Consider the following 27696-nt stretch of genomic DNA (forward strand, 5'->3'; position numbering starts at 1 on the left):
TTAAATATTCAGAAAAACAGGCAATTAAGTAGTTAAAATTACATAGATAAAAGTCACAAACATTATTAAAAACTTAAAAGTCACAAACATTCAGCTGGTATTATTGTTGGCAAAATGAAAACTGTAACTCAGTCCTCTTTTGATTACACACAACTGCCTTTAAATAAATGTTTTGCCACAAGACTAAAATGGTCTTTCTAGGGACCCTGAGATTGGTATTTTTTACAAAAGTGTGTGCAATTCAGAAGTTGCAGAGCAGTGATCCCAGCAACAGTCTCAGCAAAAAACATATGTGAAAACAGCCCCTGTGAAGAGAAGTGCAAATACACTTCTTGTTGAAGAAATGTGAGACAGTGCATAATCTTAGGAGACAAGTCTGGGTTACTGGCCTGTCTCTGCACCCCACAAAGAACTAAGACAGTCATGGAGTCTGTATGGATCCCTTCTTCTGGACATTATTTACTGATATCACCCAATAAAGTCAAGAAAATGAACACTATAGCTGATAACAAATCCAAACACTTTATTTTGTCCAAGGCTTTTTGATTGAGAATTTCCTTTGCACTAGAACTAAACTACTTTTCTGTGCTTTCTCATTTGTGCTTCTTGGGTTTTTTAATAAACCATGATTTTGGGGCTTTTTTTATAAAAACATGATTCCTAACTGATCTGCTGAGAGATAAATTATCTATCACAGAGGAGTCTGGGTCCAACTCCCAGGATTTTATGTACAAAAGTTTAACTCAGTTTTCATGTTTTCTTAAGCATGACTCTTGTACTGCCACGTTGTATTGACACGTTACTTTTCATGCAGATAGATTTTCTGTAGCTTGTGCAAGGTCATTCCTTTTTCCTAATTTACTCTTCTGTTCACTTTTTCTGGCCATGCTGCTGACTAGCATTTTGTAACGTGGTTGGGCGTTTTACCCCTTAGGTGACCGTGGGGATCAAGGCCCCCCAGGAGACCCTCCAAAGCTCATGCCCAGCATGATGATGGAAGTTAAAGGTGAAAAAGGAGATGTTGGAGAAAGGGGCACAAAGGGATTCTTTGGCTTAAAAGGTCAGTGGTCATAGTAAAACAAGGCAAGCACATTCAGAACTCTCATTTAGTGCTTTTTCTCAGCTACCAAATTAAATATTCCCTGCTCATTGTACCACTTGGCTGCAGCCTCCCCAGCAAGGTCTCTGACAGCAGAAAGTGAACTCCTGGATGCATTTCACAGAGTCACCCCCAAGGAAAGCTTTGAGAGATGATGTGGGTGTGGGTGGGTGTATGTGTGTGTATTGACTTGTACAGCACATTGTGGTGCAATGTTTCAAGAAGCAGATAGTAGGAAAACTAGTAGCAGGAAACCTTCTTACACACAAGCCTGCATGTCAGTCTTCCCTTATTTAATTTTCTTCTTCCCTGCCTGCAGGTAGCAAGGGAATGCCAGGCCTTCCTGGAAAGACAGGAACCCCAGGGTCCCCTGGGCATCCCAGCTACGTGGCTGGTGTGAAAGGAGACATCGGCGCGAAAGGGCTGACAGGTGTGAAAGGGTATCCTGGTCCTGCTGGTTCTCCTGGCATCAGAGGCTTCCCTGGCACCACAGGAGTCAGAGTGAGTTCAGGCACATGAGGGAGTAAGGGTGTCCTTGTGCTGGCATTCAGCTTCTCAGGAAGTGGCATTCACCCCTTGAAATTTTGCCGAACAACAGCAGTGCAAAGATAAAAATGCCATAAGCATTGGATGAATAGATCAAATACTTTTGCTTGCTCCCTTCAACATTCATAAGGCAGAGTAATTTCTTTTCTCATTGTGAGACATCCAGATTTCATATGCTGGCATTTTGCCAGTGAGGACCCAGATGGTTCCTTCTAGATCTTTGATCCTGTTGCCACAGCTGCTGGTAAAAATTATTCTCAGTGTTGGGCTTATTTTTCTCTTTGTCCCAGGACTTAATGGTATCACTGCCAAAAGTTACTCACTGTCACTTACCTAACACTAAAAGAGCCTAAGAATCTTAGCTTCTAGAGGGTAATTCATTGTAATTCACTTTGGCTGCAAAATAAGTTACACTGGAAGAAATAAACACTTAGAAAAGGCCTGACAATGGACTCATAGACATCATTTATTTAAGAGACACAAAAACTATGTTCCTTTCTCAGGTTCTCTTTGCCTTCAGGTTTCAGTAAGATTTTTTTTTAACCAAGGACTGCAGGACTGTTAGGGTTTAACCTCAGCCAGAATCTAAGCCCCACCTGGTCACTTGCTCCCCCACACATCCCCAGCAGGATGGGGAGAAGAGAATTGGAAGGGTAAAAGTGAGAGAACTTGTAGATAAGAACAGTATAATTGAAATAAAGTACAATAACAATAAATAATAATAGTACTAGTATTAATAATAATAATATAACAATGATAGATAAATAAAACCCAAGAAAGACAAGTGATAAAAATGAAAACTATTGCCCCCTACCAACTGGCTGATGCCCAGACAATCCCCAAGCATTGTTACCCTCCAGTCCACCATGCCCCTGCCTTACATGCTGAGCATGAGGCCACAGAGTGTGGGATACCCATTGGGTCAGTTGGGATCAGCTGTCCCAGCTGTGTCCCCTCCCAAATCCTTGCTCACCCCCAGCCTGCTCACTGGCAGGGTGGAGTGACAAGCAAAAAATGTCCTGACACGGTGTAAGTTCAGTTCAGTAGGAATGAAAACATCCCTGTGTTATCAAGCTCAAATGTTTCCAGCACAAATCCAAAACACAACCCTGTACTGGCTACTGTGGAAAAAAAAAAAAAAACTCTGCTCCAGCCAAAACTAGCACAAGTTCTCATTGCTATATATGCATAATGCTCAATTTTAAACTTAAGCCTTTGCAAACATAACTTGTCCCTTGGTTGGTACTGATTTAGATTAACAGACTGCTGGCACATTACTCTATAAAGTACTACAGAAATTCAAAAGTGGTACTTGTAATAGCCTTTTTTTAGTATTTCCAAAGTCAGCTGCTTGGAAGGTTGAATAAATCCTCATCTTCACTAACTGATGCTTGTTTTCAATCATATGATAGGGAGAAAAGGGCATTCCAGGAATTTCAGGCCATTTTGGTACTCCTGGCTCACATGGAGAAATAGGTGAGTTTGTTCTCTTATCTGAGCACTCTGTATTCATCACCCATCAAATTCTTGACATTAAGTTTCTGAGGGGTGTCAGTGTGTCTTCAATCCCAGAGTCTTTCTACAGTCTTACAGAATGATATTGTAGGTGTGGAAGACTCTAAAAAGGTTAATACTGTTCATTTCATGCAACACTGTGCTGTCCATGGATAAATCTGTGGCAAGGAGGGAGGCTGTTCCAGACACTTTCTTTGCTGTCTTTAATTTACTTCTCTTCTATTCTACAAAGATAATAGTTGCAGACTTTTGCCTCTGAAGTTGCAATTCCTTCAAAACAACAGGAAGTACTGTTTAAATTAAAGCCTTACCACTCATGTGTTCATTTTTGTTTGAAATAGGTGATCGGGGAGATACTATAAACTTACCAGGAATGCCAGGCCTGAAAGGGGAAGTTGGTGTGCCAGGCTTAACAGGTATTAATTTCACAGTTGCTCTCTGAATGTGTTTCTTTTCACATACCAAAGTTCCCAGAGAAAGGGAAGGGGAGTTTTCTATGGGCTTTTGGTGGCTCTTGAACCTGTGTTCTCATGACAGCTCCTGGAGAGGTTCATCTCCTCTCTATTGAAATTAATATGTGCTACATTTACCTCTTCAACTGAAAATACCATTACAGCAGTAAACATCATCACTGGCAACTCCAGTAAACATTTCTATATAATTTGTTTTGCTGTTTATGACAAAAAGAGCATTATCAGGCCATGATTATAGAAGGTGGGATAGCAAAGTCTTGTAGATTTTGGATTGAGTTGTTAGGTAGTATATTAAATTTCCCTGTACATGCAGTGCACTTGAACATCAGTGTCCTATTCCACATAATTTGGGAGCACTTTTAAAAACAAGTTTAATGATCGTTTGGCCAGAGGACTGTTCATGCTCCCAGATTATGTAAGCACCCTGGCTAGAAGAATGTCTTTATGTGGCAAGATCAAGACCCATTCAGTAACCATGTTCATGTTATGCTTGTTTGTTTAAAAGAATATGAAAAGAATTAAAGGAATATACTGGTTTTGTGGTTTTTCAGGCATAAGAGGAGGTGTGGGACCAAAAGGAGAAGGTGGTGATCCTGGTTTCCCTGGAATTGAAGGCCTCAAGGGCACACAGGGTGTCCCTGGCTCTGTGGGACAGGAAGGTAAAATATTCTTTTTAACACTCCAAAGAATAACATTGTTTAAGAGGAAAAAGAAAAATACTCTTTCCATCAAAAGAAAGTAATTAAGTTTTTAATATGTTCATCATTCTGGAAATTGGTGAGGAGCAGTGACAAGGATGTGGAACTTGCAGCAGAAGTTAAAAGGAAATTGCAAAAACCTAACTTTACTTGATATAATTTTTTTCCTCTTCTATAGCAACCATGTGTCCTGTCAAAGTGTTATATTGCTGGCATACTCAGGTATTCTAATGTCTCAATACTACAAGGAGTAGGCTTTTCAGTGACCTTTCCTGCCATAAATGAAGTCAGTATCTCCCAGGACACAGTTACAGAGCCTTTGAGCCAGGCTCGTGGGCCAACTGTACAAGAGAAGCCAAGTCAGGTTCAGCTGTGGCTGGATCACACACTCAGGGCTTAAGAACATGTCCTGTTGCAGGAGGATCATGGAAAATGCTCTTTTAGAACAGTTGTTCCACACATCTTCTCCTTAGAGGGCTTAGAAACTCCAGCCAAGACTGGAAGAGCTTCAACAGGTGCCTCACTGGGAAACGTTTCTTGTCTGATCCGCTTCTCAGTGGGAAAGGCAAAACAAGTGCAGCAGAAGGGGGAAAATGACATGCACAGAAATGAAATCATTTGTTGTAACTGGCAATAGAGGTCAAGTTATTTTATTAGGAGGAGCCTGCTGTCTTTCTGAGGCTGTCAGAAACCTGAAGTTTGGAATGAGCTGTTCTTTTATACTTTGTCTCTCCTACCTGTGCTCTCTTTAGTTTTCTCCCACTTGGATGAGCAGTGCAGTGTCATACAGTGACATCAGGAAGGGAAAGTCTTCATCTTTCTGCCTGGGAGAATGAAAGTAGCACAAGTCTGTGTTTTGGCTGTTGGTTTTAAGGATGCTCATGAGCAATGATTCATTGTTGTCACACAGGTTTGCCAGGACTGGTTGGCCCCCCAGGGCAGCAAGGAAGCCCTGGCACTCCTGGACTTACAGGTCAAAAGGGAGCTCCTGGCTGGCCTGGCTTACCAGGACAAGCAGGTATTTGTACAGCTTCAGCTATTCAATCATTTCTGTGTGAGCACTTGCAAATGTTCTTTTGGGGTGAAGAAGAAGAAAGGGGGGTTTTGCAGTTCAGAGTGGCAGAGTTTCCTGTACTAAAATATTTGTTCCTCACAAAGTCCAAGTGTATTAACAATGAGATGTTGCTGATTTATGGCTTCTGGTATCTTGTTCAGCTCGTTTTAACTGTTGATGACCTCTTCAACTAGGAAAGCAGTTTCAAGAAACATTTTTTTTTTCATGACAGCTAGGAAGAAAAAAAGCAATAAAAATTATTAAACATGCAGCAAGGGTAGTAATGTACAATATGAGAATATTATAATGTGGCATTAGATAGCAAACAATGTATTTGTCCTGCATCATCACCAAAAGCTTTTAACTGATTCAATGTCTGGTTTCAAGAATAATTGACTTACGGTTTAGACAGAATTGTGCTATGAAAATGCAGGTGATTGTTTAAAATGAAGCTGTTTGTATCACAGGATATGGAATCTCAATGGTTGCCACTTAATTCTTTACTATATTAAGGTAGCTGATTTTTTTCTAACTTTCAGCCAGAAATCTTTTAGTAAGATTCTTCTATCTGAATCTGCCTCAAAGCTAAGCTAATACACTTATGAAGACTGCCTTTTTAGACAGTGAAGAGAGACAGACAGACACTTATTTTTCTGAGACTGAATAGTCCTCCAGAGCTCTGGCCATTGTCTAGCTTTAACATCATACTTACCATTTTGACAGGTACAAATAGACGGAATAAATTTTACCTGTAACAATAGTAACGGTAGCTATCAGACATTATTTTAGAGTTTGGGGTTTTTTTAAATGACACAGAATGAATTGCTCCTGAAGACAGCTTTATTATAACCACATTTAGATTCTACAATTATGTCATAATTGTCTTGGCTTGAGGATTTTGGAAAACTAAATGGTTATTAAAAAAACTATGGCAGCAAGACTGGAACTAATGACATGCTGCCAGATGGATCAGAGACATTTTTAAAAATATCTCTTGAGTAATGAGTTTATTGGATAAGAACAAAATTTGCCAATCAAAAAACCATAGCATGGTGTATTTCATAATAAACTTAGAGTAATTAATTCATTTGCATATAATACACCATATTTTAATATAGAATAGCATTTATTCAAGCATTTGATTTTTTTTTGCCCAGGAATATATACAGACTAATAAAAATTATTATGATAATCATGAATATAATTTTAAAACAGGCCAGCCTGGCTTCAGAGGAATCAGTGGACTGCATGGTTTACCAGGCACTAAGGGCTTACCAGGATCACCAGGTAAGTGAGGCTGTTACTCTGCCTGTTCACAGGCACAACATTGTGTTGTCTTCAAGTTTGGTCAGTGAGATCTTTGTAAGGCAACTTTTTAAACTGTTTCCTCCAAAGCTTTGGAATGTGCTTCAATATTGTGGGCTCTGGCAAACAACTCATACACTATGTGCAACTCCATAGGTGGATCAGAAGACAACTTCAAATCATAATTTCTTTCCTCTGATAAAGTTAAAACTTCAAGGCCTTTTTTCTCATCATGAGCCTTTAATCCAATGAGCCATTACAGTCTCATGTATTTTGTAAATCCACATGCTCTGTACATATCCTTTAGCATGCACTGTTGTATGCAGAAACATTTCAGCTTTCCTCTTTATTCTGAACAACTCAACAGGTCCAGATGGGTACGGCTCTGCAGGTTTCCCAGGTGCAGTGGGGGACAAAGGAGAAGCAGGAGAGCCAAGCAGAGTAGAAGGCAGCCGAGGACCTCCAGGCCAGAAGGGAGAGAGAGGTGTTCCAGGTCTGTGCTCCAGAGAATGGCATCCACCTGTGACTTGTTTCCTCTGTGGGTGTTAGAGACGTCACAAAATACACTATGGTATAGACAGGTGAATGGGTGAACTCCCCAAGCTGGGGAGATCACTGTTTGGAGTTTGTGCTGCAGCTCAGCCAGCCCTTGCCCAGGATCAGCAGTGTGTATTCCCCAGTGCTGCACAGCCTGGCTGCTTCCCCATCTTGTAGCACCCACTGGGCTCAGCAAGCTGCAAAGGCCAGAGGCTACTCTCAGCCATCGGCTCCCCAAATATTTTTAATCGAGTTCCGGTGACACAAAAGCAGGACCCCTCTCTCTTTTTGTTGCAAACCTGTCCATATTTCCCTTTCTCCTGAAAGCCTCACTGTCTCTCAATGTGTGATGGTCCTGCTGGCACCTCAGGGGCTCTGTTCCCATACACAGTGCTTTGCTGGTGCCATCTATCCCTTGTGCAGAGCAAGCTCCAGCCCTCTGTGCTGTAACAGACTGTGCTCATCTCAGAATGGGTCACCACCTGGTTTTCATCCATCAAGAAGCCACCAGACTGATGTTATGAACAAATAAACTAATTACATATGTTTTTTGGGGGGTTGTTTTTTAAACAAAGCTTTTGTTTGCTTGGTTCAATGGCTCATACATATTCTTTTGTGTTACACTTTATTGTTACTAACATGCTATGCTATCCTCAAACGCCATTCAGAGATTTATTATCAAGCATTCAAAAAAACAGCTTACCTCATTCATTTTTATTTGTCACAATTATAAACAGAAGGTCAGCTTCCTAAGAACTTCAGGATACTTAAAAGAATAATCTGTTATTGGTAGGGCAGATTTTTGACCACTTAACAATTTTTCATCTCTAGAGAACTTCTTGGATTTGAACTTTTGGTTTTAACTCGTGCCACATAATGCTAATTGTCAGCCCTGACCCTGCAGGCACAGAAGAACAAAGCTGCCTTCCTGCCTGCTTCAGTATACCTAGGATATTTTGAGTACTTCCTATCTTGAAATAATATTTTACCTGGCAGACACAAGATTATCAGTATTCAACACAGTGAAATGTAATTAGCTGCCCAGAGAGCTTTGGCAGAGGACTAGTATTTGGTTCTTTAAAAAATAAAAAACTACTTCCATGGTATCATCTGAAAAAATAAAACAAAAATCAATGGGAACTGCAGGTGTTTTCTATTTTGAAAATCCCACTCCTTAGTCTAAGGTGACTCATTTTAATTGCAATTGTACATTTTCCTTGCAGTAATAATTATTTCTTTTTTTCCCTTCAGGAGTCCCAGGATCCTTTGGTATTCCTGGGCAGGAAGGATTTCCAGGGCCTCCTGGGATTTCAAATATATCAGGATATCCTGGTGATAAAGGCTCCCCAGGTCTAGATGGAGTACCAGGTAATTCATGCAACAGCAGTCATTGTTATTTCTGTCTTGAATCAGTAAAGTAGCCCTATTAAATATAGCACTAAAATTGTTGGACAGAACTCATGGTAGATCAGATAATAGAGGGGTTATCAGATAGATAATAACCTCTTGAAAGCAAAAGGCTTGGTTGTCCTCATGGGAGGGTTTGATCTTCCTGCAAATACCAGATTAAATAATCCATAATTCTATTGACAACTTTCAGAAGCATTATGCTAATCTACTATTCTAAAATCTGAGGTCTGTGGTAGACTTGCAAGTCTATTAAATAGTCTTAATCATTCACAAAATTCTCCTATGTGAAATGACTATGCAAGCTAAATTACACTGGAAAGGATTAGCTCTTCCTTCTTGAAAATTCCTGTACCTTATTGGACTGCACAATCATTTCAAACTGCAGTGCCACTATGCAGAGCTTGTAGCAGAAGTTGTTCCACAAACATCTTTATATGGTGGATGGAAATTTTTATGTAAACTCAGCAAAAACTTAGAACAGACAAACCAGCTGAAAACCAACAAAATGCCTAGGCTTCCAAGTTAAGAGAGGATTTTAGTTGGCCTGACTTTGCATGCTGATTCCAACTCTCCAAGCAGTCAGGAAAGTGGAAACAGGAACATCATATCCCAGCCAAAATGGTGAGACAAGTGTGGCTCACTCTGACTTTGTCACATATATCTTGCAGTCGTATTCTCATGTGATCCAGCTTCAAAAGGCAGCACAAGAAATGCCCCACTCAAAACCCTACACAGTAAGGGCTATTCTCTCCTCAGAAAAAAAGGTCCAAATGTCTTGTAAGCAGCAGAGGTAACTGAAGAGAAACCTGCCAGGTTTAGCTTCAGGCAATATGAAATTCTAGAAAAAGAAGCTGTTTCCATAATTCCCAAGATAACATGAAGTACTTACTTGGTTCCAGATGTTCAACTGAAGCACTAAGATACACAGAACAGTAAGTCCTTGGCTCTGAGTCAGATACTTGCTGCTCTCTGATTTCTCTCTAGCTACTTGGATAATTTAGGATGAAGCAAGGAAACACCTAGGGAAGTGGGGCATTTGGTAGTGAAGGAATAGTTCAAGGAAGGCTGTATCTCAGCAGGCACCCTATTTCTGCTGAAATCTTGCTTGAGAAGACACTGTTTTGTGGGAGTTTCATACTCTAATTCCTCTGCCACTGCTGCCAGCCTGAGAGCAGGAGCAGGAGTGCTGAATAAGTCTGTCCCCTGCTTAAATTAAGGAAATAGAACCTGATGGGATACAGTTAGATAGTTCTGTTACTTTCCTCTGTGCCCAAGTGTTAAGTATAAACAGAGTACAATCTATATGTCCTCTAAACAGGCTATCCAGGACCACAGGGGCAGCCTGGAACACCTGCTCCACCAGGAAGCAAAGGAGAAAGTGGAGAAACAGGTAGGACTGGAGAAATCGGCCCAAAAGGAAGCAGAGGTGATCCTGGATTATCAGGAAGACCTGGCCTGCCTGGATTCCCTGGACCAAAAGGTAAGGATGGGAAAGGCTGATCATGGCAGAAAGCAGGGGAGCCTTCTGTGCTACAGCAGCTTTAAAACCGTGACTTTTGCACTCACTTGGTTTGTGCTGAAATGCAATAATGCCACTTGTCATTTTGCATTAAAGGTCCCAGGGGTGAACAAGGTGTCATTGGCTTTATGGGCACAGTAGGATTTCCAGGTGACCTGGGACCCATCGGACCCAAGGGGGATAGAGGAGTAACAGGTAAGTGTGTGCAGTCACATGTGTGGCTCCTCCTGAAACCACTCATTCTGCAGCTCCACAGAGCTGATCTAACTGGCCCTGCTTTGAGCAGCAGGTTGGGCTTGGTAACCTCCAGAGCCCTCCATCCTGCATGACTCTGTGAATTCTGGAAAATTCAGGGGGCAGATGCCTGAATTTAACATGAGTAGTCAAGTTTTGGCTTTATGAATTTGACTGGTATGAGGTGCCAACTCCAAAATCAGAGCCATTTTTGCAGTCAATAAAAAGAAGGATTTATTGTCTAAATTAATCCTGCAGAGTAGACATCCTGAATATTTAAAGAGAGCTTTAAAATCCACCACTCCATCTATACCATCACGTATTTGTGTCTCTTGAAGCCCACCAAAAGATGGTGCTGCACCTCAGAGACTTGCAGCTGTTTGGGGGGGAACTTTCCAGCTTCCTGTGTCATAAATGAGGGAGCAGTAGCATCATTAATTTCCTTTTGCTTATCTATGTACAGTTCAGGTGAAGACAGTCTCTTGGAGATGATCCCATACTTGGAGATTGTCTCATCTTGGGCATCCCATACCCACACATATTTCCCCAATATAATATAGCTGCTATACCCAAGCTGGTGAGTTGCAGACCATAGACCTCTCATGCATATGCAGCCAAGTAAGAGCAACATGTCTCTGGATGAAAGTACATTAAGTAAAAAATATAGGGTGGTTGGGGTTTTTCTAAATCAAACTATCTCATCTTGCTTCTAATGACAGGCTTCCAGGGACCTCCAGGCTCTCCTGGGCGAGCCCCTGATCCTCCAAGGCTGGTTGCTGAGCAAGGTTCACCGGGTCCCCGTGGAAGTATAGGACCTCAGGGAAGCCCAGGAGATATGGGACCTCAGGGCCCACCAGGAGATCCAGGTAGGAATCACATATTCAGACTGAAAGCTGTTCCCCTTAGCAGACTGAGGCCACCAGAGCACTGATTTGATGCTCTTCTACTTTAAAGTCTGTAATCCAGAAAGGAGAGTCAATTTTTAGTCTTCCAAAGCTGAGGCTTCAGCTTTCTTCCTCCTCCTAGCATCCAGAACATAAGCAAAACAGGAAATAACTTTGGCAACACTCACAAAGCCAAAGCAACATCAGATACGGATCTCACGCACATCAAGACTGAACATTTTTGGTGAAAAATGCACATCCTTGTGGGAACACTGTCAGCTCAGGGAATAACATAGCATCAGTGATGTGTAGAGCTGATGTACTGCACCTTTTGCCATGAGCCTCATCAGAGATAGGTGGTGCCTAGAGTGAAGGATTAAGGTTGTGGGACTCATGTAGTCTTGACCCCAGCAGGCTTTTCTAGTGAACTTGGTGCTTTTTGCCTGAGCAAGTACCATAGGATCTTACCTTCAGTGCAAACCCAGCAGACAGGACCAAACGTACACAAGTAGAGCTCATGTTAACAAAGTGGGATGGGCATGTTGATATGTCTGCAGTCACTGTGCTTATAACCATTGTTGTATAAGGTTTCAGAGGCTCACCAGGAGAGCCAGGACTCCAGGGCAGGGGTGGCATTCCAGCTCCTCCTGGCTCCAGAGGGGAACAAGGAGGAATGGGATTTCAGGGTCCGGTGGGATTTGAAGGTAAGAGATATCACACAGCACTTTTTTCCTCTTTCCCATTTCTCTGCACTTAATCTCTCTGCAGTTACTACTTCACTGGAAGGAAATGAGTGGAGAGAGAGGAGAGGACAAGAGAAGGGGGCAGGGAGCAAAAGGAAGGTGCAGGAGGAGAGGGAAAGGGAGGGGAGGAGAGCATCTGTTTTCATAGATACTTCACAAGGGACAACTAATTAAATGTTAAGAGTTACTTTAGAGCAGTATTTTCAGAATAAATTTTGATAGCTGTAAATATCAGTCCACTCATGACTTTGTTTCATTCTGAGTGTATTTATTCTCTTTAAGTATTTTCAGCCTAGTGTTTAACTAACAGTTACATTCATGGAGATGAATGACTGGGTAGGTGAAACTTGGATAGATGAAGTTTAAGGGAATGTATCTGCAAAGGAAATACCTGTGTCCTTATCAAATCAAAGAGCAGAACTATTACTATCTTAGTTAGCTACGCACACAAAAAAAAGGTATTTCCAGAGCATAGTTTCAAGTGTATGAGTCAAATGCAAGAAGTCCAACAACCACTGGTTAATCTTGGACTAAGAAAATATTTTAAAGGAAAAATCTGCTCATCCCTGTATGCTCAAATTCATCAGAACTTTATTTGTGACTTTCCCTAGTTCTGGTGTGAAATGCATTATGTTAGAATCCAGGGAGCCTGATCCAGCAACTGTTATAATCCTAGAACTGCAGCTCTTCTAACAAAAACTTACCATAAAGCAAAGGCATCATGCCATTAAGCTGTTTGTCAGCAGCTTAGCTGGAATATCAGCTAGCACCAGATCATTTGTGGGAGCACAAACCCAGTTGGATTCTTTCTTTTCTGCTCTCCTCTAAGGCCAGCCAGGCCGCCCCGGCAGCCCCGGGCCCCCAGGCATGCCGGGCCGCAGTGTCAGCATGGGATACCTGCTGGTGAAGCACAGCCAGTCCGACCAAGAGCCAATGTGCCCAGTGGGCATGAACAAACTCTGGAGTGGATACAGCCTGCTGTATTTTGAAGGACAAGAGAAAGCACACAACCAGGATCTAGGTATGTACAAATACTGCTTGTTGTATTGCACTAAATAGTTTATTTAGTTGTTTTGCACTGGGTTATTAGAGATTTGCACAGAGTAGTCTTCATATTGCACTGAATAGTTTGTTATATCACATGGTTTGTTCTCCCCCCTCTCCTATCACAGGGCTTCTCCCTCAGCCACCCCTGTCCCCAATACCCCCCTGGTGGTCTATTCCCTGGTTAGTCCCTCCCCTCACCCCTCCCTACTGGCATCCCATTGGCCGTGGTCCTTCTCCTCCGCCCCCCATTCCCCGGATATAAGTGTCTCCTGCCATGAGCCATGAGGTCTCTTCCCATGCGGGTTTTTCCATGTGGTGGTTCTCAAGGCAATAAACAGAAGACATTTGTCCCCACATGGAGAAGAGCGCTTCCGGTTTTTTGCTTTTGTCCATGTAAGACTGTGTGGGCTGCGGTCCATAGCTGGCCAGAGTGGACCTAAACAGCTGGCAGCAGCCTGGATTCCAAAGGCTGGGACTACAACAAACAGGCTTAGGAAGCACCAAAACGAGAATATAAAAACTGCATGTCTTCATGGAGTGGCCCTAAGAGAGCTCCTGCAAATCATTAGTGTTGTTTGAGGGCACCTGTAAAGCCAGCAAAACATTCTGGACCACAGGGCTTTCCTGGCAGGTACTTGGGAAAGAGCAGGAAGCTGGAAGTGTGCATTGTCTTCTGTGAGAATGATTGCTTTTTGCTTCTTCTTTTTGAACAGGGCTGGCTGGCTCGTGTTTGTCTCGCTTTAGCACCATGCCATTCCTCTACTGTAACCCTGGGGACATTTGTTACTATGCAAGTCGAAATGATAAATCCTACTGGCTCTCAACCACAGCACCTCTCCCAATGATGCCCGTGGCAGAAGAAGACATTAAGCCATATATCAGTCGCTGCTCGGTCTGTGAGGCCCCAGCTGTGGCAATTGCTGTCCACAGCCAAGAAGCTTCTATTCCTCACTGCCCTGAAGGCTGGCGCAGTTTGTGGATCGGATATTCCTTCCTTATGGTACTGGGTCTCCACGGTCACATTTTGTGCAGCAATGGCTTTTAAATTTGAATGTTTGGTACTAGTAAGGCTGCTCCACTTCAGAGGCAGCAAGACCAAAACCATGCATCATACTGGGGAACCAGGGAACTACAAAAGTAATTTCTAGGAAGATGAAAATTTCTGTGAATTTCAGAGAAAATTGTCTCTTGTCAGAGTAGCATCTGGAGACCTTACTTTATGTACAAAATAGCACTTCAGAACACATTTAAAGGACAGCTGTGACTTAATAAAATTACAATGAGGTGCAACAGGAGCATACAGAGCATTGTCACAGCTAAAGATCTGGAGTTATTTACATACATCACTACTAAGAAGCTGATCTAGGGGGAAAAAAAGAAAAAGCAACAACATTCTTTTTCCATTCTTTTCAAAATGTAAAAATCACTGGTGCTTTGGTCGAAGATTTTGAAGCCGAAGTCTTTCACTTACTCTGGAAAGAGAGACAGCCTCTGATTGTTTTAAAAATTAAGTTTCAGTGTTGTTGGCAGTAAGAGCTGAGCTGTACATCCCATTGTGTACATGAGCTCTTCAATCTTGTGATCTTATAATTAGGAAATGGGATGTTACAGAAAAACTTAGTGCTGGGTGTACAGCAGAAAACCTACTGAAGGGCCTATTTTTTGCAAGACTCTACAGAGGGATAATATGAGCCCCAGAGAGCTTAGCACGGTAAAGAGCATCTAAAATGTCAGTGAATGGTCTGACAGACGCTCATTTTTCTGACTTGCTTGATGACCACAAGAGTCAAAACCTGCAGCAGCATGCCCATGTTGTTAACTTTTGAAGACTGGGCTGAATCCTGAAGTAAACAGTACTGGAAAAGAAACAAGATTTCTGTGGCAGAAGACATCATAAAAGAACAATAATCAATCATACCCACAAACCATTTGTATGTCAAAAGTCAAAAACTTAATTGTTCAGAAAATAAGTTACAGGCAAATCCAAAATTAGGTACAGAAAAAAAAATCCGTACATTTTGAGAGAGTAGGTCAAATTTTTTACCATCCCTGTGTTTGACCTTTCTTTTGCTTCTATAAAAAGCCCTGATACCAATCTCATAGTTCCTTCACAAGAATGCCAAGAATTAATTAAATATTTTCAGAGCCCCATGTAAACACTGAGCATTGTTAAGAGCAAAGTTGTCACCTTAGCAAGAACTTTTTGCCAGAACAAAGTCTGTCAGCACTGTGAGAAAAATCCCCATTTTCCCAGCTAGCTTGTGGAGCAAATGAAGTGTTTAGTGTACTCATTTTTGCTTCTCAGGCAACTGTGGAAGAAGTACAGCACACTTGTGGTTTTCTCAGAGTACATGCTGTTTTAATTCCTTGGCTTAAATTTGTCACCTCCTTCCCCTGAGTAAGGGACAATCCTCAGTCAGCACAGACTCTGCCAAAACAGAGGAGCCAGAGAAGTCAGTGAGATTTCATGTAGCAAGGGCACTCCACTATCACACATCCTATATGGGTAAGCATTGCAGGAGGATAAAAAGACATAGGGAACACCAGAAGAGATGTTATAGGCGTAGAGTTGGAGCTTACAGACCAAGCATGGAATACCAGTGCTCATCCTGAGGTTGCCAAGCAGGGCTGCTCCCACACCAGGGCTCAAATAGCACCAGCAGGGTTTACTATCTGCTTTCCAGCTCCAACTGCAGGGGCCTCAAAGTTGAAATAATTTATGCGGCCTCTTACATTCCCTACATTTACAAAACTGTTTAAGAACTTTATTTTCCAGCTGCTTTCTTTTATAGTACAGATTCTTTCAGTTCCTAACAAAAATTCTACAGTATAGCTTAAGAAGACAGCTGTGTACTTATTAAAGGGACAGAAAAAGTGCCCATTTTGTTAGTAATGCCTTTGACAGAAGAAAAGCAACATTCAGTTCATTATCACAGTACCTGTCAAAGGCAACAGTTGAGTGGTGTAAAGATGCATGATTCTGGTGTAATTCACTGTTAAAAAAAACATGTAATACGAGGAACTAGTTACTGTATAGAAGCCAATTCTGCTTCTGCAGTGCTCCTCACATGCAATGCAGAGTAAGACTTTATAATTTGGGAAGTTTGAGTTAAATATATGGTGAAAATTGTTCTTAACGAGGGTAGTAAAACAGAGGAGCAAGATGGTGCAGACAAGTTGTGGGAGGTCCATCCTTGGAGGTATTAACAACTCCACCGTGGAACAACTGAGGGCAACTTTGGTGTCAGCTCTGCTTTGAGCAGGGAAGTGGGGGAAGTGACCTCCAGTGGGTCCTTTCCACCTAAATGATTCTCCAATTCTAAAATTTCCAACAGTGAAAATCTTAACTACAGAAAAGATGCTTGTTAGAAGATTTCAAAGAGGCATCAGCACATGGGCTAGCTGCTTTATATAGTTATAGCATAGCCAAACCCTTACACAGCTGCAGGACTGGCCAACTTTCTGCTCTGGAGATAAGAATTGGGAGCAATTCTAGTGGTTTTTCTCTTTTCACACATGTAAGTTTATGACAGCACTGCCTGAGGCTGCACTCTGAACACTGCCCTCCTTGTCTCCCTTAGCACACTGCTGCTGGTGATGAAGGTGGAGGACAGTCGCTGGTTTCTCCTGGGAGCTGCCTGGAAGATTTCAGGGCGACTCCTTTCATCGAATGCAACGGCGCCCGCGGAACCTGTCACTACTTTGCAAACAAATACAGCTTCTGGCTCACCACCATCGACCAGCCCTTCCAAAGCAAGCCCTCGGGAGACACGCTCAAGGCAGGACTCATCCGAAGCCATATCAGCAGATGTCAAGTCTGTATGAAAAACTTATAGAAGTCTCTTGCAGTATAAGGAACCTCCTTATCGCATAGTTCTTGTACTGAGGAGCCTTCTGAGGTGGTTAGACAATTGAATAAATCATGTTGGTGCTTTTTTTAACTTATTACCTCAAAAGCTGAATGGAAATTAATTTTTTAAATGTCTGTAAAAGCAAGTTAAGTATAACACAAATTAAGTCGAACAGATCTAGTGGTGTGTTCTCCCGCTATGCAGAATATATACACATTTTTTGCTAGTCTAATATTACATCATTTGCCAAATGATAGAAATACTCACAGCTTTGAAACACCAAAAGAACTTCAGTAATAAAAGGTTTCCTTGGTCAGATACCCACCGCCTTTACCTGAAGAGAATATATGTATCTTTCTATTTACTGTATTTGTCACAACAGTAAACACTAACAGCTGCAATTCCATAAATTAACACAGGATGATCTAAGTCCTAAATTGTTGCAAAATACTGAAAATGTACTGTGGTCCAAAATGCTCATGTCCAGCACTGAAACCTAATTTACATTTTAGTATTTTCTGCTTGGGCATTTCAAGCACACCCAACACCATCTTTTTTTTTTCCTCCAAAGCCTCACCATGCTTTAGCACTTAACCACTGCCAGTAACAAAGCCCACAGGCTCCCAAAAACAGTAAATCACAAAAAGCAACTCTTTCAGTTTGGTTAGAAGTCTACATGAAGAAGACTAGCATTTTATTTTATTTTACAAGCTTGATGGTGTTTTTTTCCTAGACATACCCCAAGCCAAACAATCCCTTGCTCCACCATGCTGTGGACAGTTCATCTGTGTCACACCACCCCCACAGCAGCAGCAATTGGTTTTTGCATTGCACCTTTTCCCCTCTAAAATGAAGCCACTCATCACAAACAAGCTTTAGGCACATCATGTTGGAGTAGCACACAGGGTAGGGTGTGCAGGAGTGCTGGATGCCACATGACCCTCCAACACAGAACTGGCAGCCCTGCCAGCTGGCTCTTTAATGTGTCCTGTCCTGACAGCTGGGGACAAGTGGCAATGGGATAGCCACCATCCCAACCTGCAGAGTCATCCTTGCAAAAGCAAAGGGGAGGGAAGCAAGGCATTTATTTGGCATCATCTTTTCCTGTAGAAAAGGGGTGATAATTGCCAGAATGGCTAGTTCTTTCCTTCTCTAGAGAGAAACAATTTAGCCCGAAGTTGTCTGTCAGCGCTGCAAGAGAGGAGGGAAAAAAGGATCAGCTACAAATTTCATGTTCACATAACCTGATTAATATTTATAGCAATGACAGTGATTTTTCAGTAACTCACCTCACTCCTGCTTCAGGTGCTTCTTGGCTTTGATTATTACATTCCAACCTCACTGTATCATAAATAAACCCTTTTTTTCTACATCTCTATTTGTTGGTGATTTCTATTTTGTAAACTGTGTTTTTCCATACAATGCATATGGACTACTCTGTTGAAATAGTTTGTTTGCACTAAGGAATTAGAAAAGCACTCCCAGCAAACTCCTCCCACTGAAACTCAAACTCTTCAACCGGGGAACACTTGTTTGTTTCATTGCACTTAAAAAGATCTAAGAGATCTGTCTCTAAAATCACTTATTTAAGATGAACAAGTAAAATAGTATTTAATCTGTTGTTAGAATGATGAAAGCAAATAAACTGTGGCATTGCAGATTATAACAACCAGACTTGACAAGTGTTACCTCCACAAAAAAAAAAAAAAAAATAAAAATATATAAATTAAGTTAAAGGTCTACAATCATAGAATGGGTTGAATTGCAAGGGACCATAAAAATAATTTTGTTCCAAGCCCCCTGCCATGGACAGGGAGATCTTTCAATAGAACAGGTTGTTAAGAGTGACATCCAACCTGGCCTTAAACACTTCCAGGGATGGGGCACCCAAAACTTCTCAGGGCAACATATTCCAGTGCATCACCACCTTCACAGTAAAGATTTTTTTTTAATATCTAATCCAAACCTACTCTCAATTTGAAACCATTCCCTCTTGTCCTGGCACTACATGCCCTTGTAAAAAGTCCCCTGCCATCTTTCTAGTAGGCTGCCTTCAGGTACTTACCTAGCACACTGTCTGACCTACATTAGCTGCTCATATAATTAGATATAGCCATAAACAGAGAAATTACCTGAGCTTTAAATGAGCTCTCTGACCCTGCATTAGTTCTGAAAGGCAGCCCCTCAACAAACTTATCACACTTTTATTTATTTCAGCTAAATAGAACTCTTAGTACTGAAAGCATTGCAGTCAATGTGAGCTAAATTTATTCCATATTTGCCAATTATCTTAAACATGGCAATAACAAATACCCAAGAACACACAACTTGCCTCTTCCACATATTGCTAGGCAGCAGTGCTTGTAGGATACAACCATCACTTGTGGGTTGTACAGCATGTAACTCTGGCAATGCAGCACATTCAGTGTTTAAGAAAACTCAACTGAAGGTTAAACAAATCTGTAAAAACTGATTATGTCAACAACAGCAGCAAACTATTTGGATTTTCATGGCTAATATATTGCCTAATCTTCCTACAAAGATCATTGCTCTTGCACATAAAACTTCAGCACATGGTTCTTCCACCAACAGTTGCTTTGCCTCTTCATTTTCTCTGATTCAATAAGCTGATCTTAACAAGTTTGTTCAGAGTGGTCCCAGCACAGCATTAAGTGGAACACATCAGCATAGTGCAGGGAAAAGACAAACCAACCATAAAACTCACAGGGTGCTAAGCAGGCTTGAGCTTCTGTACTTGGTGTGTGTCAGGTGCTTCAGGTCCATGTACCCGGAGCTGCGTTTCCCCAAAGCTGCGCAATCGCGGCTCAGAGCAGGGCAGGGAGCTCTGCACACAGACACGTGGAACACTCACAGCACACAGACGATTGCACCTGGTGAGTTCATCCAGAGCATGAAGGACTCATCCACTGCATGGAAGGACACTGACTTGTCACACTGCCTCTCAGCTGCAAGTTTACCTCCTCTCCTAGGAAGACAGGCTGACAGTTGGGGTTGTTCAGCTGAAAAAGGCTCTGGGGAGATCTTACAGCAGCCTCAAAGTACCTAAAGGAGACTCAACAAGACCTGTAGTGTGCAGGGCAAGGGGAAGCAGTTTTAAACTGAAAGAGGGTTGATTTAGATTGGACAGAAGGAGGACATTTTTTTACTGTGAGGGTGGTGAGACACTAGAGTAGATTGCACAGAGAAGCTGTGGCCGTCCCACGCCCAAGGGTGTTCAAGGCCAGGCTGGATGGGGCTTTGAGCAACCTGCTCAAGTGGCTGGCAGATGTCCCTGCCCATGGCCAGAGGGTTGGAACTAGATGATTCTTGAAGATCCCTTCCAACCCAAACCATTCCACAGTTGTAGTTGTAGAATCCACTTTCAGGAAGCTAAAACACCTTTCTACAGAAAAAACTCAGCTACAGCAAAACAAAACAATCCTTTTACTGAACTAGAGTGCTCCAGCCTAGGATGTAAAAAAAACCACAAATGTTTTGCCTTGGTTTGACCACATCTTCTACTTCAAAGCATGGTGTATGCTTCCTACACTTTCCTGTTTGAAAACATGTGAAGTAGAACGTGCTGCCGAGCCTGGAGAAGATAAATGAGGTTATATTTCCCTTCTATAGGTATTGCAACAGTGTATTAACCTACCTATATTCTATAGGTAGTGCAACAGTGTATTAACACTGATATAAGTGAAGTCAACAAAGTGATGTGAGTTGACCCCAATTATTCCCTCAGAGCTATTGACCAAAATAGCAGAGTCTGTTCACACCCTATATGACTGTGCTTGTCCATGGCTGCCAGAAATAGAAAATTAGCAAACAGCAAGTATGGCCTTGGCACAGGAGGTGTGAGATTGTTGCCAGAGGAGAGGCTGAGGGGGTCACTACCAAAAGTACCCAAGGGCAGGCAGCGGCTGCCCCTGTAACCCCATGGGGACCAGTGGCACCTCCAGACATGGCCACTCACTGAGGGGGAGTGGGGACATGGCCCTGCAGCTGTTGTGCACACAACAGCTAAACCCTGCTGAACAAGGGACAGAAGCAACATCACAGCACCCCACGACTCACTAACAGAGTAGCAGAAACAGGCAGGAGGCCTTCCCACCAGGATGTGGGCAAGGATGCAGCTAAGAGGCTCAGAAGCTTTGCCGGCCCTATGGGCACTGGCAGAGGAGGTTCTTTTGTGGCCCCCACAAGACTTGTAGCCTTGTTGGGGTTGTCAAGGGCCCATGGCAGACTCCATTTTGTACCATGAGTGCCTGTGGAGGGCAGAAAGCAGGATGGATCCTTCTCAACCACTCTGGCACAGATCCTTCCCCATGGTCAGCCTGGCTCAGCCATCACCTCAGGCACTGGCTGGCCTGTAGCTCACATTCACCCAGCATGGCCAAAAATAGCACCTCTTTTATTTCACTATATGATCACTTCACATAATCCAGACACAACAGGGAGAGGGGCAGGGGGAATAAATGCTTGTCAAATGAGTTCCCCCTCCCTGGCATGGCAGGCAGAGTCCATAGCCCATGCTTTCAACCACCTTCAGCAGTCCTGGCAGGGAGGATTTCCCTTGGCTTCAGCAGCATCACCACAACAGGCCCAGCCCCAGACAACTGACCTCTTCAACAGCTCCCATGTATTACACAACTACTTCCCAGGTTTTGTCCTGTAATCCCATGATCTCACAAAGGCTGGTACAGTGTCATCCCATCATAACTCAGAAATTTCTCAAGGAACAATAGCCAGCAACACTAAAAAAAAACAAGAACATCATACCAGACAAGAGTAGCCTTAAAGGCAAGAGTGCAGCACACAAGACTGGTTCCTGTGTCATCTCATTTGGTGAAAACACCCAAGTTGGAGCTTTTAGAAAGACTTACTTAACATCTCATATGAATCAAGCGCTGGTGCAACTAAATTGCAAATATTTATACCTTAAGAAGTGTTGGATGTTAAACTTACAACTATTTTTCCTATTCTGTGCCTTCTAGATGTACATCTCCCAGAATGCCTGACCTTGCAATCAGCATGTGTTGCAGGTTCAGCTGCCGACAGAAGCAGAAAAGCCAGTGCTGGACTTCTCACAAGTGTGTCTGCAGAACCCTTTGGTCACAAACAAAACTGAGAGTGTAGCCTGTTTGTCTCTTCCCAGTCCTGAGGGAAGACTACATACTGGCCCTGGAATTGTGTTAATGACTAGAAGGTTTCTAATTATACACATTTTAAAATACCACAGCTCAGGTGCTGTTTAGTCTCTGACACTGGTAGGTGTCTGCAAGCCACTGGCAAACCCAAAAGATTACAACCCTTAGTAGGGCCTGTAGCAATAGGAAAAGGGGTAATGATTTTAAACCACAAAAGGACAGGTGCAGACTAGATACAAGGAAGACATTTTGACAATGAGGTTTGTAAAACACTGCAACAGGTGTTGCACCTGTTGCACCACCCAGAGAGGTGGTAAGTGCCCCATCTGTGGAAATATTCAAGTTTTGATTGGGCAGAGTAACCTGATCAAACTGAAGACCTACCTGCTCAATGCATGGGGAAGTAGACTAGATGACATTTAAAGATCCCTTCCAACCCAAACCTATGATTATTTTATTTAATGCTGAGTGGTTTCTCTCTCAAGCCATTCTTCCCCACTACATGTGTACTATGAATTAACTTGAAAGCAGAAATAAAGCTACTGCTCTGCAGGAATTTGCTCAATAGGATGAACTTCTGAAAAAAAAAGTGCTTTAAATACATTTAGTAAAAATTTAATTTATTATTTATTTAGGAATTTTCTCCCTATATATGGAACAACTGTGATTTGGGTGGGACAGAGAGAGGCAGTGACAAAGAATAAGAACCACCAACCCTTAGTTTTAGGAAATTGTACCAGAGGCACCCAAAGGAAGATGGAGTCCCCACACAGGAGCTCACAAAACTGAAAATATGCAAGCTGCATCCTTGGGCTTGAGTGGTTGGCTGCTTTTGGGAGGAATGGGGGCGTCTCAGGTTGTGTTTAAAACTAGAAGTTCTTCACTCTGCCTCAGTTCAGTGTGAGCTCCTGAGTCACTACGTGCATTCTTTGTAGCTGAGAGGGTTGGGAAACTCCAGGAGCTGTATTAAGTGTTAGCCACACCTTTTTACTGCAGTCAGGAGAGAAACCTGTACCTCATTATTGCTCTTCATGGGCTTCTTACTCCACAAAAGGCAGTTTCTTCCCTTCCTCCTGCATTAGCCTGTTTCACATCAGAAAACACCAGTCTTCACTTCCCTCCAGGTAGAGGTAATTACTACTCCAGGTAGTAATGTCATGCATAGCTGATAAAAATCAAAGCTGCAGCTCTGCCTGAGAACAACTAAGGAGTGGGAAAAGAGACAGACACAGATGCTGAACACAATGAGACCCCTAAATGCACCAAAAAGGGGTTTTTACAAAAATACAGACAAAATAAGATTGATTTCTTCCCCAAAACCCACCTATATTAAAAAGAATTACAAGGGAAAAATGGAAGGAAAGAAAAAAAATTCCTCCTGCAACCTGCAATTAGAACAGCCAGAGCTGGGATACTGCTTGTTAACACATGAAAGCCCAATATGGAAGAAGAATTCTCATTAATAAAGTCTCCAAATGAACAGTACATATCCACAGTGATTTTAATAGTTCAGCTTCTGAATCATATGCTGTCAAGTCTGACATAAAAAGATTGCAATTGATTTATTAGCTACAAATATAAATATACCTGGATTTTCTTTTTTTCCTTAAGAATAAAAAAGTACTGTGTGTTCAGTCTTCCAAAGTCAGAATCGTAAGGGAAAAGATCATCATATGAAAGTTTTCAAGAGTACACAAACAGATCATTTACATGCAACATGAAATGGCAAGTCACTAAAAATCAGAATCTTTCAAATCTGTCCAAATGATTGTCACTACCCATTCTAATAACACACCACTTGTCTTCAGAGCCCATGGAAACTTAATCCATAATTTCACTTGCATTCCCATTTTTTTATACACAGAGCTTCCCAGAAGCCTTTAACGGTCAGAAGATTTATTGTTTCTTTTCTTTTTTTTTTTTAATACACCGTTTTAGTCTACTTATTCCTCGACTTTTCCTTTCTGGTCAACTGCAAGCAGTTCATAGTCCTCATTTTGCTGGAGTGAACAATCCCTCCCCTTTCTATGTCACATAGATGGTTCAGGCACAACAACCTGATTTTGTCCTTTTGGCTGGCTTGTAGTCCGTGATGTCTACGGTTTGCGGTGGCCCCTCAGCTTTCTGCCGTATGATTATTGGGACTACCATGTCAAACACAGTTTCAAACAGGTAGTCCACCTTGTATCCTGTCTTTGCACTGGTCTCAAAACACATTTTCTCAGCTGCTGGAACATCCTTCTCATCTAGCATTTTGTATTTCAGTATCTTTTTATAGAGCGCGATTGCATCCTCTGCACGGACTTGTTTTCGCACCTTTGAGCCACAGCTGGCACCAGACTTCCCGGGTCTGTTTTCATCCGGTGCTAAAGTACAGTCATCGCTGAGGTCAACTTTATTTCCAACAATAGCAAAAATGCAGTCAGCACTTGCACTGTCTGTCAGAGCCAAGAATCTTTCTTCCAGCTCTGTCAGGCTCTGGAGGCTGTTCACGTCGTACGTGAGGATCACAGCAGCCGCTCCTCTGCAGTACATAGACCCGAGGCCATGGAACTGCTCCCGTCCTGGCAAAGGTTTAAACAGCAAATGTTAGCGTGCTGGAAAACACATTATTAACCAAGTAAGAGAGTTTAAGGAATTTTAAACCAATTTCACAAGTCTGGATGAAGCAGTGAAGATAAAAAGGGGTTATTTGCAGCACTTTCAGGTTTTTCCTTCTGTTTTTCCCTAATAGAGAGCAACAGTGCCACAGAACAGCTCTGCTCACTGCTTGCTCAGTCTCAGAGAAGGGAATCTGTAGAGACCAGTGAACAAGGAGGCTCATGCAGTATTCCTACTTGCAGAGAGCAAAAAAACCCTGGCTTCTTTTTATTAAATTGCACGCTAGTCGATTTACATCACATTAACTACTACCTTGCTTGCACCCACAGGTGGCCCATCCATCTACCTCACCATTTATAAACAAAAAAGTTCTACTGTTTCAAGTTTTGCTAGAATTTATTACTCCTATAAATCCAGCATGCATTTTCAAGTACATCTAATTCAGAAATCTGTATCAAAATCAGTAATGCACTTCTTAAGTTTTGAAGGATTTTGTAAGTCTGATGCTACATGCCCACAGTTCCCAGGTACCTTGGCTTTACAGGAAAGGTCTCTTGTGGTATCCAGCCTGTAGTGATATGCATCTGTCCCTCCACCAGTTTTCACACATTTTTTAGAGTATTAAACACACAATATATAGAAAATCCTAATGCATTCTAAGAGAAATTAATCTTTTAAGTTGCCCTGGTCATTGCTCAATAACCAACAGTTAAAACATTTCTTTCTCCTCATTCAGGGACTATCTTCCAGCACCTTCAAATAAGCTTTGATGGTGTCCTTCAATTTCATTTATTGGAAGACAAAATTGACTCTTCTTTAAATCTTGGGAAGCAAATAATGTTCTTCAGTACTTGCAACAGGACTAAGGGAAATTAGGCAGAAGACAAACTGTGCTTTCCTTCCTATTGAGAACTGCTACCTTCCCCAAATACTTCCTACCTGAAGAATATGCTGTATGTTTTACTATCCAAGACAGTATCAAGAAAAAGATAAAACACACTAGATTTCAACCAGCCATCAGAGTCAGCCTTAGGCCACTACATAAATGTGAATGAACAGAGAAAAAAAGAGAAAAAGAGCCAACTACATGTTTATTAACATTTAAAAATCAACATCCGTTTCCAACTCTTTTCATATAACCCCTTTGCACAGAGCCTTCATTTATAGAAAATCTGGAAGAGATCTGGTTACATTCATCTTCTGCACAAAGCTACTGACCACCAGGAGCTATTTCATCATCATCAATGATTCATCATTAAATTCTTGTAAATGACTGTGGAACAGGAAAGGCAGAAGAAATTAATGCTGAAAAATGGAGGTCAGCACACATTGGGAAAACACATCTGCACATGGACATGCACTCTGTGAAAGGAACACAGAATCCACCTCCAGTGGGGAACAGAACTGAAGTAAGTCCTTCAACAAACATCAGAACTGTACTCCACAGCTGCCAGAAGAGAGACAGTGCTCATCATTATCAGTAAAATAGATCTGGGAAACCTCAAGCTAGAACATGAAATCCAAATCTCACTGCACTTTTAACTCTGAGTGAAACTCTGGCAACTGCCAGAGAGAGAGGTTTGGAAAGGTGCAGAGCTCATTATAAAGAGGGGTAAAAGGAAGCTGGTGAGAATGCTCAGAAGTATGTGAAACATTTACATGAGGAAAAATTGTGGAATCCTTCAGGCTGGTGAATGATTGGAAAAAAGGATAGAAACAGATGTCTATAAATTCAGGCATAATGCTGAGAAAAAATAAATAGTTGTTCCTCAGTTATTTTCTCGTCACACCGAAAATGAGGATTTCACATCAAAAACATGCGTGTAATTTAAATACTTTCCCGCAAAGTGAAAAATTGGTAATAGCAGTTACCTCACATTGCAGAGGTCAAAAGTTCAGGAAACAGCATTCAGAAAATCATTAGGCAAAGTTTATGGAAAATTGCTTCAGTGAAATTTTGTATAACCTCTGATTTGCTTTCCCTCAGCAAAAGAAGTTCTTTAACTCATGAGCTGGGAGGTAGGAAGAAAGGAGGTTTAAAAAAATTAGCTATACCCTTGTTTAGGTATGTTGAGTAAGGGCAAGGGAGATTGGGATGCAGGGGATGGAGGAGGTCAGTCTTTTTATGCTTTTTTCTCCAAACTCATGCTAAAGATGCACTTTCAGTTGCACTGCAACTGAGTCTTTAAATGTTTTCAATAGAAGTTTGCACCATGACTGATTTTATTCTCACCCGAACCCTGATTATACCATGGTCTGGAAACCACAATGGAACATGTATCTCCCCCTGCTCTCCCACTTCAGATGCCTAAGCTATAAAATGCAGCCCCCAGAATCGTTTGCTACAGCAACCAAGCAGTAGAACAATACTATTACTTGTTTTATGGCATTTGTATGCTAATCTAATCTTGCACAGCATAATATAAACCATGACACTTTTACATGGCAACTACCAACTGACTACTTCTATAACTAATACGTTGTTGAAAGGGGGAAAGAAACAGTAAGAATTTACCTTGCATAAGAAACTAATTATATCAAAGGAATGATGGATAGTCTTCTCTGGTCACCCTAACAGCACAATCAACATGCAGAAAAAACTGCATAATGTATTTTTGTAGCAGTTTCCTTGTACAGACCACTTCTGACACTTATGGGCTGGAACAATTCTACATATGGAAAAAAAACCCAAAACTACACAAAGTATTTAAACTAACGTATGTCCTCAAGGTGTCAGGCAAAATAGTATCAGATGTTAGGATGGAAAATATACTGCATGAGAACAGCTATCCCCATCTTATAGCCAGTTATATTTTCCTCTGGACCCATCTGGTCCCACTCCAACCACATTTTTTTTATTCAATTAGATAAAGTAAGTGGTAAGCCCTGAAACCAACAATTAAACAATTTTGCCTTTTCAAAAAAATAAAGAAAGAAGAGTGAAAGAACTAACAAATAATTTGTAGTCAAAGGAATTGCAGGAACCACCAAATCAACCACAAAGGCACAACATCAGGGAAAATTCTGAAA

The 27696-nt window shown here is 41.8% G+C and overlaps 2 protein-coding genes across 2 annotated transcripts in view; one reads left to right on the plus strand and one right to left on the minus strand.

Moving 5' to 3' along the window:
* The window catches only part of COL4A2 (collagen type IV alpha 2 chain), a 145239-nt gene extending 126952 nt beyond the window's left edge, over positions 1 to 18287 (plus strand). The window contains exons 33-48 of the mRNA XM_036382587.2: positions 935 to 1060; positions 1419 to 1600; positions 3058 to 3121; positions 3502 to 3576; positions 4185 to 4292; positions 5242 to 5349; positions 6601 to 6672; positions 7058 to 7183; positions 8479 to 8595; positions 9956 to 10117; positions 10253 to 10351; positions 11110 to 11256; positions 11862 to 11978; positions 12847 to 13038; positions 13778 to 14064; positions 16646 to 18287. Of these exons, the coding sequence (XP_036238480.1) occupies positions 935 to 1060; positions 1419 to 1600; positions 3058 to 3121; positions 3502 to 3576; positions 4185 to 4292; positions 5242 to 5349; positions 6601 to 6672; positions 7058 to 7183; positions 8479 to 8595; positions 9956 to 10117; positions 10253 to 10351; positions 11110 to 11256; positions 11862 to 11978; positions 12847 to 13038; positions 13778 to 14064; positions 16646 to 16900 (2237 nt within the window). The 3' untranslated portion in view covers positions 16901 to 18287. The remainder of the gene's footprint in view (positions 1 to 934; positions 1061 to 1418; positions 1601 to 3057; positions 3122 to 3501; positions 3577 to 4184; positions 4293 to 5241; positions 5350 to 6600; positions 6673 to 7057; positions 7184 to 8478; positions 8596 to 9955; positions 10118 to 10252; positions 10352 to 11109; positions 11257 to 11861; positions 11979 to 12846; positions 13039 to 13777; positions 14065 to 16645) is intronic.
* A 5000-nt stretch (positions 18288 to 23287) lies between these two features.
* RAB20 (RAB20, member RAS oncogene family) overlaps positions 23288 to 27696 on the minus strand; it is a 28422-nt gene continuing 24013 nt past the window's right edge. The window contains exon 2 of the mRNA XM_036384183.2: positions 23288 to 24629. Within this exon, the coding sequence (XP_036240076.1) occupies positions 24109 to 24629 (521 nt within the window). The 3' untranslated portion in view covers positions 23288 to 24108. The remainder of the gene's footprint in view (positions 24630 to 27696) is intronic.

The sequence above is a fragment of the Molothrus ater genome, chromosome 2 (genome assembly GCF_012460135.2).
Source record: "Molothrus ater isolate BHLD 08-10-18 breed brown headed cowbird chromosome 2, BPBGC_Mater_1.1, whole genome shotgun sequence".
NCBI lineage: Eukaryota > Metazoa > Chordata > Aves > Passeriformes > Icteridae > Molothrus > Molothrus ater.